A 13,407-nucleotide genomic window follows, 5' to 3' on the forward strand; every position below is an offset into this window, starting at 1 on the left:
TTTGATTTTGAACCCACTTCAAAATTGCATAAATGAAATTATTCACATCTTGACATTCAGAGTAAAATAATGACACGGATTAATGAAACATGCTCAATTTCAAATAGGTTCGATGTATTGGAACGAAACTTTCAACTATAATTATTCAAACCCAGGCCCTAGAAAAGAATTCAACAAATAGTAATACGATTAAAAAAAAAAAACAGCCACTGAAAGACTACTCAGCCGACACCAATCTACTTACAGAATAAGAGTAAAATAAAAAGGTCAGTTCACTGTATGAAAATCTGCAATCAATGCGCAGCAACATCGCTATTAAACACATCAAGAATCGGGTCTCTAGTCGAATCTGAAGTTGGGGTCTGCAAATTAGGATTAGGAAACCAAGTAGACTTGATCGCGGCGAGCTTCTTCCTCTTAAGACACAAGGGGCCGTAAACCCTCCCAGCCAGGAAAGGGAAGTCGTCGAGCAAGTCAATTTGCGGTTGAACGGTATTGGGAAGAGGAGAAGACGGCAGAGGAGACACAGGGCGGAGATAGATCTGAGAGAGGGAGTTGAGGCGGTACGATCTGGCGCTGATTCGCGAGTCTCGGATTTGCGCTAGAGCACCGGGCTTCAAGTACTTGTGATATGGTTCCGTCCGATTTGCAGATGATTTAGGCAAGAATCGAACCCTGCGATTCATTGTAAAGATTCAGAGTCGATCAATGGAGATTGGAGGGAGAGGAAGCGAAGTCTGCGAACGCCGAACAGATAGGGTTAGATTAGAACTTAGATGGGTTTAGGAGTTCGGGACATGAGAGAGAGGCGGGAACAAAATGGAGGGAATTGGGGACGGAGAGACGGCGGCCAATGTTTTGAATGTGTGGGCTGCACTTGGGCCACGCGACCTTTCAATTTTGTTTTCTAAATCTAGAGATTTTTTTAGTCTTTTTAGGATTGTTTTATAAATTTATTTAGTCTAAAATTATATAATTTTTGTTGTAAAATTGATGAACGAAACGAGTCAACGTCGGAGAAATAAAATAAACAAAATAATTCAAATAATAAAGAAATTTCAAAATTCAAAATGGCATTTCCCACCAATTTTCAAACTTGATTTCCCACCAAATTTCTCATTAATTTCTCACAAATTCTCACCACTAATTTCTCATAAATTCTCCCTACTAATTGAGCACCACATTAACCTTATTTATAAGTCATGGATAAGCATGTGGTGTGATTTACATGACACTAATAATGTCTAAAATTGAGACACATAGGGCATTATGATTTCAACACATGGTGCATGGATAATGGAACATATGGGGTTTATGAATAAAAGACACATAGAGGACATATGGAGCATGGATTTTGAGACACCTCAAAATTGGACACTAAACAAGGGTTAGTGGGCATCTATTTAATTAAAAATTCATAATACTAACAAGCTTTTTTTGTTTTTCTTTTTCATTTTGTCCAAGGATTCGATACTTCAAATTTAGGTTATTTCTATAGTAGCAATGTTAAATCGAAGATTTTGGTTTAACTATAATATTTTATTAAAATATCAAATTTATCAATTTTGTAACTGATATAATTGTTATACCTATTATACTACTAATTATATAATTATATGAATGATATACTTCATATTAATTATGTTATCGATAAATCTTATTTTAGTTGAAAATTTTGGTTAAAGTAATAGGATAGATTTCTTATATTGATATAAAATATATCAATTATATATTTTATTTTAGGTATATGATTCATATAATTCATATATCTAATATGAAATAATCTTATGTACCTAGTTTATAAAAAAAATAATTACTAATATTTATATTTGACTAAAAGATCGTGGATTTAAATTATCATCCCACATATTGTACTAAAAATAAAATAAAATAAAACGTATACAACCAATAAGACCTTTTTATTTTAAAAATAATAATAATTAACAAGACTTAATATTAAATGGTGAGAATTGTTTTGTATAATAAATTAAAATTGAAAAAATATTGGTATTGAATAGATGATATAATTGAATTTAAAAGGAAAAACAAAAAGAATTTACCCGAAAGTGAAATGAAAGTGAGTGTGAGTGTGTGATTGTTGATCAGTGTGGTAAAAGTTGACCAAGTCAACGAAACGGTAAAAAAATATTTTGTGAAAGCGACGTGTAACGACTGGAGCGTGGGAAGTGAGCGCTGGCGCGGTGCTGTGCCTCCAACGGCTACATTTTAATCTCTCTATAAAACCCCAATTGATACAACCGCGGGAGTTGCACCGCTCGAAACTGGAAATTAGGAATCACAATCGTCGTCTTCGCATTCAGGTAATTTCTTTCTCTCTTCTTAATCCTATTTCTTCCTTTGGAATTCGTATGTTTCTTAATTATAATGTGATTAAATTACATCTTGATTTCTCATCAATCGATCCAGTGAGATCTCTCTCTGTTGTGTTGTTTTAATCTATTAATTCATCCATTTGGATCTCAAATTTGGGGGTTTTGGCCTTTCTTTTCTCCTTCTTCTTCCGTACCTAGTCCATTTTTTTCTTCAATCGGGACGAAACTAGACATCTACATGTGTGTTCTTTCATACCTAAACCCTAATTTTTTTTATCAAACCCTAAACCCTAATTAGGTCAATTTAATTTCTCTTTTGGATTACAGGTTGCATTGTATAGAATATGCGCATATGGATCGAAATCAAAGTAATTGGCGAACGATTTCTTCCTACCAAATCCGATCCCACACACAGGACTGGTAAGACTTTTTCATCCATCATTGTTTGAATAATATCGTTTCTGATACTTATGTTTCCTTCTGCCTATTGATTGGGTTGAGTTGTATTTAATTTTATGGCCATCTGTGGCGTTGCGTGTTATTCATTTTTTAGAGTAGTTTTTTAAAGTTCCATGATTGATTGTGAGATTGGAGTGTTTTCTATTTGTTTATACTCGATTATTTCTCTGTTTTTTTCTTCTTTTAAGTTTTTGTTTAGAATAATTCTCTTTTAAGGCTTTTCCTCTCTAACAGTTTTTTTATATCCCTCAACTTTTAATCTTCAAAATTTTTCTATCATATTCCAAAAAAATTCTCTATAGAAGTCTTCCCTCTCTCTCTAAAACTTCTTTCTTTCTCGAAATTTATTTTACTTTTTTATCTTTAAATTTTCTCTCATTTTTAGAGCGTCTTCGAAATCTTTTTTTTTTTTTTTACTTCTTTGCTCCCTCAAAATTTGTTGTGAATCTCTTTTAACCTTTTCAAATTTTCATTATTTCTCTCCTTCTATAACAAAATTTTCATATTTCCTTTTTAACTTTTTCTTTCTATTTTTTAAAAAACTATAACCTATTTTTTTCCTTCAGTATTTTCCTCGATTCTCTATCATTTTTTTTTTCTGAAAGTTTTTACTCTATTTTTTTCTCTGTCAAAACGTTTTTTTAAATTTATTTCATTTATAATATTTTTCTCTCTCTAAAAGTTTTTTTTTCAATCTCGGTTTAATTTATTTTCTTTTTAAAAATTTTTAATTTCTTTATTGAACTTTTTTTAATCTTCAAATTTGGTTTTCTCACTAAAAAATTTTGTGAAACTCTTTAAATTGTTTTCCTTCAAAATTTATTTTTTTAATCTTTAATATTTGTAACATCAAAATTTCTTTCATTTTATAAAGTTTTCCTCTCGCTAAAAAGTTTTTAAATCTTTTTTTATAATTGTTTTTTATGTTAATCTCTTTTAACTCTTTATTTTTTTTCATATCTGTAACTTTTTCTCTTCCATGTTTTTTCTTTTCATTTTATAACTGTTTTTTCTCTAAAAGCTTTTTTACTCTATTTTTGACAAAAAATTTTTCTCTCAAAATTTTTTGGTGAATCTTCTTTTATAACTGTTTTTATCTGAAAGTTTTTATTCTATTTTTAAAAATTTTCTCAAAATGTTTATGTAAACCTCCTTTTAACATTTTTATCTTAAATATTTTCTTTGATTTTATAACTTTTTTTTCTGTAAAAGTTTTTCTTCAATTCTCTATTATTTTATTTTTTCTCAAAACGTTTTCTAAAATTTCTTTCATTTTATAATATTTTTTTTTCCAATCTCGTTTTAATTTATTTTCTTTTTAAAAAATTTCAATCTTTTTTTCATGTTTTCAAAATTATTTTTCTCACTAAAAAATTTTGTAAAACTCTTAAAAAAATTTTTCTTCAAAAATCTCTAGAAAAGTTTTCCCTCCCTGTTGCGAACTTTTTCTTTTATCAAAATTTATTTTTTTAATCTGAACACTTTTGATATCAAAATTTTTTTTATTTTATAATGTTTTTCTCTCCCTAAATAATTGCCAAATATTTTTTTAAATTATTTTTCTTATATTAATCTCTTTAACTCTTTCTTTCTTTTCTAATTTTATATTTTTTCTCTTCCCAGTTTTTTTCATTTTATAACTGTTTTTTCTCTTAAAATTTTTACTCTATTTTTGACAATTTTTTTTCCTCTCTCAAAACGTTTTTGTAAATCTCGTTTAAACCTTTTTATCTTAAATATTTTCTTTCATTTTATAACTTTTTTTTTCTATAAAAGTTTTTCTTTCTAATTATTTTATGTTAATTTCTTTTTTTTTTGTACTTTTGCATATCTTTGAAATTTCTCTTCCCAGTTTTTGTTTTTCATTTTGTAACTGTTTTTTCTCTCAAAGTTTTTCCTCTATTTTTGACAATTTTTTTTTCTTTCAAAATGTTTTTGTAAATCACTTTTAACCTTTTATCTTAAATATTTTTTTTCATTTTATAACTTTTTTTCTATAAAAGATTCCTAAATTCTCTATCATTTTTTCTTTCAAAACGTTTTTACTCAATTTTTTCATTATTTTCTCTCTCAAAACGTTTTTTAAATTTTTCTTTGAATTTTATAATGTTTTTTCTCTCTTTAAAAGTTTTTTCTTCACAGTATTTTAAATTATTTTCTCTCTCAAAACGTTTTTTAAAATTTTCTTTCAATTTTATAATATTTTTTCTCTCCTTAAAAGTTTTTTTTTACAGTTTTTAATTTATTTTCTTTTTAAAAAGTTTTAATCTCTTTATTGAACTTTTTTTTATCTTCACAATTTCTCATAACTGTCTCAAAACTGTTTTTTTTCTTCTTGTTTTCAAAATTATTTTTCTCACTAAAAATTTTGTAAAATCTTTATATTTTTCTTCAAAATTCTCTATAAAAGTTTTTTCCTCCCTGTTGCAAATTTTTTCTTTTATCAAAATTTATTTTTTTAATCTTAATATTTTTAACATCAAAATTTCTTTCATTTTATAATATTTTTCTCTCCCTAAAAGTTTTTTTTCAATCTCGTTTTATTTATTTTCTTTTTAAAAACTTTTAATCTCTTTATTGAACCTTTTTTTATCTTCAAAATTTCTCATTACTATCTTTTTTTTTTCATGTTTTCAAAATTATTTTGCTCAATTAAAATTTTTGTAAAACTCTTTAAATTTTTTTAATACTCTATAAAAGTTTTTCCTCCCTGTTTCAAACCTTTTCTTTTATCAAAATTTATTTTTATAATCTTTTATATTTTTAACATCAAAATTTCTTTCATTTTATAAAGTTTCTCTCCCTAAAAAATTTTCAAATCTTTTTTTAAAATGATTTTTTTTATGTTAATCTCTTTTAACTCTTTTTTTTTCATATCTTTAAAATTTTCTCTTCCAAGGTTTTTTTTTTCTTTTTATAAATATTTTTTCTCTAAAAGTTTTTCCTGTATTTTTGACAAATTTTTTTGTAAATCTCCTTTTAACCTTTTTGTCTTAAATATTTTCTTTCATTTTATATCTTTTTTTTTTCTGTAAAAGTTTTTTCCCTCTAATTTTTTTTTTCATTTTGTAACTGTTTTTTCTCTTAAAGTTTCCTAAACTCTATCATTTTTTCTTTCTAAACATTTTTACTCTATTTTTTATTAGTTTCTCTCTCAAAACGTTTTTTTAAAATTTCTTTCAATTTTATAATATATTTTCTCTGTTTAAAAGTTTTTTTTTTCAATCACGTTTTTAATTTATTTTCTTTTTAAAATGTTTTATCTCTTTATTGAATTTTTTTATCTTCAAAATTCGCTATAAAAGTTTTTTCCTATCTGTTGCAAACCTTTTCTTTTATCAAAATTTATTTTTTTAATCTTTAATATTTTTAACATCAAAATTTATTTCATTTTATTAAGTTTTTATCACCCTAAAAAATTTTCAAATCTTTTTTGAAAATTATTTTTTATGTTAATCTCTTTTAACTCTTTTTTTACTTATTTTATAACTGTTTTTTCTCTAAAAGTTTTTACTCTATTTTTGACAAATTTTTTTTTTCTCTCAAAATGTTTTTTAAATCACTTTTAACATTTTATCTTAAATATTTTCTGTCATTTTATAACTTTATTTTTTCTATAAAAGTTTCCTAAATTCTCAATCATTTTTTCTTTCTAAACGTTTTTACTCTATCTTTTTATTAGTGTCTCTCTCTAAACGTTTTTTAGAATTTCTTTCAATTTTATAATATTTTTTCTCGCTTAATTTTTTTTTTCAATCACGTTTTTAATTTATTTTCTTTTTAAAATGTTTTAATCTCTTTATTGAACTTTTTTTATCTTCAAAATTTCTCATTTCTGTTTGAAAAGTGTTAAATTTTAAATTTTTCTTCAAAATTTTCTATAAAAGTTTTTTTCTCCCTGCTGCGAACCTTTTCTTTTATCAAAATTTCTTTCATTTTATTAAGTTTTTCTCCCCCTACAAAATTTTCAAATCTTTTTTTAAAATTATTTGATTAAACTCTTTCTTTTTCATATCTTTAACTTTTTTCTCTTCCAAGTTTTTTTTTTCCATTTTATAACTGTTTTTTTTTTCTCTAAAAGTTTTTACTCTATTTTTGACAAATTCTTTTTTTTTCTCTCAAAATGCTTTTTTGTACTTTCCACCTTTTTATCTTAAATATTTTCTTTCATCTTATAACTTTTTTTTCTATAAAAGTTTTCTCTCTAAACATTTTTACTCTATTTTTTTTATTTATTTTCTCTCTCAATACGTTTTTCTAAAATTTCTTTAAATTATTTAATATTTTTCTCCCTTTAGAAGTATTTTTTTTTCAATCACGTTTTAATTTATTTTTTTAAATGTTTTAATCTCTTTATTGAACTTTTTTTCCTATCTTCAAAATTATTTTTCTCACTAAAAGTTTTGTAAAAATCTTTAAATTTTTCCTCGAAATTCTCTATAAAAGTTTTTTCCTCCCTGTTACAAACTTTTTATTTAATCTTTGAACATCAAATTTTCTTTCATTTTATAATATTTTTCTCTCCCTAAAAGTTTTTTTTTTTTCAATCTCGTTTTGTTTTCATTTATTATCTTTTTAAAAAATTTTAATCTCTTTATTGAACTTTTTTTTTATCTTCAAAATTTCTCATTAATATCTTTTTTCATGTTTTCAAAATTATTTTTCTCACTAAAAAATTTTGTAAAACTCTTAAATTTTTTTCTTCAAAATGCTCTCTAAAAGTTTTTTCCTCCCTGTTTCAAACCTTTTCTTTTCTCAAAATTTCTTTCATTTTATAAAGTTTTTCTCTCCCTAAAAAAGTTTCAAATCTTTTTTTAAATATTTTTTTATCTGAAAGTTTTTACTCTATTCTTGACAAATTTTTTCTCTCAAAATGTTTTTTAATCATTTTTAACCTTTTTATCTTAAATATTTTCTTTCATTTTATAACTTTTTTTTCTATAAAAGTTTCCTAAATTCTCTATCATTTTTTATTTCTAAACGTTTTTACTCTATTTTTTTATTATTTTCTTTCTCTAATTTTTTTTTAAAATTACTGTCAATTATTTAATAGTTTTTCTCCCTTCTAAAAGTTTTTTCGTCGGTGTTGCCCTTTTCTTTTATCAAAATTTATTTTTTTAATCTTTAATATTTTTAACATCAAAATTTCTTTTATTTTATAAAGTTTTTCTATCCCTAAAATTTTTTAAATGTTTTTTAAAATTACTTTTTTATGTTTATCTCTTTTAACTCTTTATTTATTTTTTCATATCTGTAACTTTTTCTCTTCCATGTTTTTTTTTTCATTTTATAATTTTTTTCTCTAAAAGTTTTTTACTCTATTTTTGACAATTTTTTTCTCTCAAAATGTTTTTGTGAATCTTCTTTTATAACAGTTTTTATCTGAAAGTTTTTATTCTATTAAAAAAAAATTTCTCAAAATGTTTATCCTTTTAACACTTTTATCTAAAATGTTCTTTAATTTTATATCTTTTTTTTTCTATAAAAGTTTCCTCAATTCTCTATTATTTTTTTTGAATATAAACTTTTTCTATAAAATTCTTTTATTTTATAACCCCAATCTCCTTTTATTTTCTATCTGATTTTTTAACTATTTTTTATCTTTAAAATTTCTCTTATTCAAATAACTGTTTTTTTTTTCAAGTTTTTCTCTCTTGCAAACTTTTTAATTCCTCTCTCAAAACCTATATTTTACTCTATTATTAACAATACTTAAAAAAAATACTCTTTTATCTTCAGTTTTTCTGCCATTTTATAATATTCTCCCCTAAAAGGTTTCCCAACCTTTTCTCCCTAACTTCATTTATTAATCTCTTTAAAACTTTTTTTCCCTTCAGTATTTTCCTCATTCTCTATCGGTTTTCTCCCTCGAAGCGTTTTTTTAAATCTATCTGACTTTTTTATCTTAAAATATTTTTTTTCATTCTGCTAACATTTTTTCCCTCTCTTTCTAACACTTTTCTACATCTTTTTTAATTTTTTTAATCTTAACTTTTTTATTTTCAAAATTTCTTTCATTTTATGTTTTTCTCTCTCTAAAACTTCTTTTTTCCAATCTCCTTTTAATTTGTTTTCTTTTTTAAAATTTTTAATCTTTTTATTGAACTTCTTATTTTTTCTTCAAAATTTCTCTTTACTATCTCAAAAAAGTGTTTTTTCCCTGTTTTCAAAATTATTTTTCACACTCAAAATATTTGTAAAACTCTTTAACCTAGCATGGACATAAGAACAAAGTTAGAGAAGTTTTGGGAGTTGAATAGATGTCATTCATTAGAAATGAATTCTATCAAAATTGCATACCATATCCAGGAAACCAGTTTATATGGTTTACCTGTGGTTCGCTGAACTTGACGCCGGGACGAGATGCAAGACCAGTAAGATCATGCTCCATATACTCAAAAACAAGGTATAAGCTACATGACCGTGGCGACGTAATCAAGCCTTCCAATTTTATTACATTTGGATGATCAAGCCTACGAAGGATAAGGATTTCCCGGGCCATAAACTTGACGCTCTCCACATCGAGATTATCGAATCGAACTCGTTTTAGAGCGACTAGTTTACCATGAACGATATCGCGAGCCTTGTAAACACTACTATACGTCCCCTGTCCTATCTGTGAGAATGAAACACCACCAAACAAACAACAGGAAACTCAGACAAAAAAAACATTTTGATCTCCACACTCGAAATCAAAGCAACAAACTACTTTCAACTCTCAAATTAACAACTCTCACATACCTTGTCTAATTTCTCGAAAGTTTCGGCTTTTCGTGGCAGCCATCCCTCCAGCGCTTCACCTGCGACAGAGGAGAGCCAGCTTGGCCAACCAGCTGCAACTTGCTCTGCTACCACAGCTTTTGGGATGCTTCCTTTTCCAGGATAATTAGCAGAAATGGCTGCTTCCAGCCTCTCCCTCTTCTTTTTTTCAATTTGATCGTCGTGTACCCTATTTGAGCCGTTGACTTTCTTGTCCAAAAAAGCAACTTTCATGTCACCTCCATCCGTTTTCACCTTTGATCGAATACTATCTGCTCTCTGTGAGGAATTTATTCGAACAACTTCCTCTCTTTTCAGAGAATTCAATCGCACATCCTCCTCTTTTCTTGATAAATTTACTCGTGAAGCCTTTTGTGAAGACAACTTCTCAGTGGGTCTGCCCCGGGCATCTTCATCAACCGAAGGCTTGGAACATTGGCAACCCATTTTTGCAGAGCCCAGAAACTAATTACCAAACTTTAACTTTCTTCAGAAATATTACAATCTCCTCCTAAAGCCAACTCCTGATATTCCACAAACCTCCTTCCTCGCTAAGCCCATAAATAACGAATGAAAATTTGATCAAATGAAATCAGAATTTAGAATATTTTCAAAGCTCTCCATATACCCAATTCAGAGAAGACCCTAAAAATCGAATGTCAAACCAGACTTTCAAACACGCAATTTCGAACCACGAAAGGGTTGAAGTCCCAAAAAGAACTCGAGCGTTTTTTTTTTTTTCTCCTTTTAAAGTTCCATCCTCCAGAATCCGAACTGACCCAACACGAAAAACCATAGAATAAATCAAACTTGAAACTTGAAAGGGAAAAAAATGGAACAACAACAGCGACTTCTTTTTATTTATTTGCCAAACAAAATCCGGAAACCCTTTTCACCAATCAGACGAATCTTTCACAGTCAATCAGAGGAAACAACACGACTGTCGATCGATCGATCAATACATCTTGGAAATACCCAGACAGAACACAATCAAGTTATGGGGAATGATAGAGAGAGGCTTAGTTACCAAGAAACAACATTGGGCTCGCCTTTTGAATTCCCAACGCGTATTCATACCAATACAATCAATCTTATTTTGCTGTACTTTAAAAGATTATCATATTCAGACGGCCTATGCCGGCTGTTCCCCGAGTCAAAAATACCCACTCCATAACGACGACTAGAACGAGTTATTAAGGATTTGGTTCGCGTTTGAATGCTAAATTAGTAAATTTAAAAGGGTTAATTACGTGGGTTTTTTAGTCTTCAAGGATAAAAGGTCAACGAAAGTGAAATGGCAAGAAGTAAAACCCAACGATTCAAATAAAGTAAGGCTTCGTTTTGAAGAATTGAACTGTTTTTTCTTTATCAATATCTCTTCCAGTTAAAATATGAGTTGTTCCAACTTCCAAGTTTCTCATTTCTATGATACATTGTCATTTACAAATTCTATTTATAACCCAACAACTTCGTATGATTAATGAAATTCAAATAAATATGCATAAAAATATTATATACATACGATAAATAAACGATCTTTTTTAAGTTTTTTTTAGTACAAGATCTGCCTTTTAAAGTCAACAGTATTAATAATGAGATCGTATGAACTCTTAGTCTTATTTTTAAAGTATAATTAAAGTTTTTGTAAGGTCTAAATGCTAAAGATACACAATCATATTTAAATTAACTTCAAACTAACATTTTTGAAGTTGGATTATTTCTCAATTTTGAAAGGTAGGTACAATATACGAAGAATAGAGTACCAAAATTTAAGACTAAAATTCAAAGAGATAAGAACAATAGGAAAAATAGAATAGGTCTTCTAAGAGATGACACAGTGGCAATGAAGATCTGCGACGTAAGCCATACGACATGGATTCCTGAAAAAATAAATAAGAAAAAAGAGAGCATGAATTATTATTCTACATCTTTATTCAAAAAAACACCGTTTAAGGCCATATTTTTCAAAGGCAACAGTCAAAGAAATTGTTAAATAAATAAAAGTTGAACTTTTGATTTTCTTATTGTTTGTTGCTGCTTTTTTGTTTTTCCATAAACCAATTGAGTACTTCCACTAAAATCCACTTTCTTTTCCTTAATTTTAAGCAGCTTCTATTCCAAGTTTGTTTTTTTTTTTTCCTTTCTTTCTTTGGGGACTTCTTTTAGAGGTATTATATCTTGAAAGAAAAGAGCATATTCACAAACTTTTGTCTATAATCTTTGTAAACAAAATTAGTGGGTTTTGTTGTGAGCGTTTGCTTTATCTTTTTAACTTGTAAAGTTTTTGTATTATGGTTCCTTGGGAGAGATACCTCTTTAATTGTGAAGGTTTTCTTTCTTTTTTTCTCTTTTTCTTTTTTGAAATTCCTCAATTGTGAAGTTCATACTTTAATTTGACTACAAAAAGAGTATATACTAACTACTTTGCTCGTATTAATAACTTCATAATACATTTTTAAATTTTTTTTATTTAAGTATTTAGTTCAATAAATCAATTTTGACAAAACTTCAATTTCATTAAGTTGAATCTTAAATTTAAATAATGCGTAAAATCAAAATGATGAGACAACATTAATTGTATGAGTGTTCTTCCACTTATGTTAGATTTTTTCCTCTTAGTGGGAGGTATATGTCAATTATCACTGAACTATGCTAGTTTTGGCAGGTTTAAGGATTTTGTTGCTAAAGTGTTTTAATGCATGAATTTTTTTTTAATCTAATCTTTAGAAGGTATTAACTTTTTACTTATTCGTATTTATTTAATGCAATGGGCTAATCAAACTTTTATTTTTTAAACATAAAAAAAAGGCTAATCAAACTAACTACAAGGATAAAAAAATATGTTTTATTTTTAGTTTTTTTCTCTCTAAAAGCAAAACAATTTTAAAATTGGGATAAGATTGAAAGAAAAATCTTCTCCTTATAGAAAATAAATAAAATTATTACCAAAATAACATAGTTTTAATAGAAAATGAAAATTAATTCATACTTAAACATCCCCGTAATTATTAATTCATATTATTAAAATTCAATCAGAAATTGAAGTCGGTTTACTTTTGACTAATACTTGCATCCATCGCTTTCGTTTTAATCAATAACTTTATTTGTTTTTTTTTTTTTCAACATCATTATATTTGATTTTTATTTTTTCTAAAATTTTATTTCCAAGTCCAAAAACGTAAGGTAAGGTAGGTAGACCGATGAATAGCAAAAGTCTTTAATTTCTCTATTGCTTGCTGATTTTTCAACTTATTGTTTACCTGCAAAGTAAAATATATACATCATTTTTCTTTTTATATTAATTATACTGTAATCAAAACTATTATTGCATACATTTTTCAAGTAAACTACAATTATTTAGAATCATTTCAAAAGACTTAATATAAAGAAATTACCAGACATTAATATTTACACGTTGATTATCTTTATTTTTAAAAAGGAAAGGAAAGGAAAGGAAAAGAAAAGAAAAGGAAAATATATCTTTAAGTGGGTTTTTATTTTTTATTTTTTACTGAAAATACTTTTTTAAATGATAATTTTTCCCTTTTTTATTTTTATTTTATATGAGTTTAATGATAGTTTACAAAAGCCTTTTGCCAATAAAATAATATAAAGGTTTTCCCTGATTCTCGCTGTCTAAAGTCAGAGACAATAAATTATATTAGGATCAAGCAGTATAATGTAATTTATTAGACAACTTATTAACTACTACATGTGTTCACATCATGCGGGGATAGCTCAGTTGGGAGAGCGTCAGACTGAAGATCTGAAGGTCGTGTGTTCGATCCACGCTCACCGCATTTTATTTTCCATTTTTTCAATGGAAACCATATACATAGTTCTCTATTTCTTTCCT

At 26.6% G+C, this 13,407-nt stretch overlaps 2 protein-coding genes, 1 long non-coding RNA gene and 1 other non-coding gene across 4 annotated transcripts; 2 read left to right on the plus strand and 2 right to left on the minus strand.

The window, feature by feature from the left end:
- Nucleotides 1-293: 293 nt before the first annotated feature.
- On the minus strand, nt 294-686 carry LOC148212668 (uncharacterized). The gene has a single exon (XM_088120902.1). It carries the CDS (start codon nt 684-686, stop codon nt 294-296), a length of 393 nt encoding a protein of 130 aa, XP_087977028.1.
- A 1,403-nt stretch (nt 687-2,089) lies between these two features.
- Nucleotides 2,090-2,973, plus strand: LOC148212669 (uncharacterized). Its single transcript, XR_015789438.1, has 2 exons — nt 2,090-2,321; nt 2,661-2,973. It is a non-coding gene; the product is annotated as an uncharacterized LOC148212669 (long non-coding RNA).
- A 6,041-nt stretch (nt 2,974-9,014) lies between these two features.
- Nucleotides 9,015-10,747, minus strand: LOC148212670 (protein IMPAIRED IN BABA-INDUCED STERILITY 1-like). Its single transcript, XM_088120648.1, has 2 exons — nt 9,534-10,747; nt 9,015-9,408 (listed from the first exon to the last, which is right to left on the minus strand). Exons 1-2 carry the CDS (start codon nt 9,996-9,998, stop codon nt 9,079-9,081), a joined length of 795 nt encoding a protein of 264 aa, XP_087976774.1. The 5' UTR covers nt 9,999-10,747; the 3' UTR covers nt 9,015-9,078.
- Nucleotides 10,748-13,278: 2,531 nt separating this feature from the next.
- On the plus strand, nt 13,279-13,351 carry TRNAF-GAA (transfer RNA phenylalanine (anticodon GAA)). The gene has a single exon. It is a non-coding gene; the product is annotated as a tRNA-Phe (tRNA).
- Nucleotides 13,352-13,407: the final 56 nt, after the last annotated feature.

The sequence above is a fragment of the Momordica charantia genome (assembly GCF_013281855.1).
Source record: "Momordica charantia cultivar OHB3-1 chromosome 2 unlocalized genomic scaffold, Mcharantia_2.0 BLBB01000002.1, whole genome shotgun sequence".
In the NCBI taxonomy this organism is placed as follows: domain Eukaryota; kingdom Viridiplantae; phylum Streptophyta; class Magnoliopsida; order Cucurbitales; family Cucurbitaceae; genus Momordica; species Momordica charantia.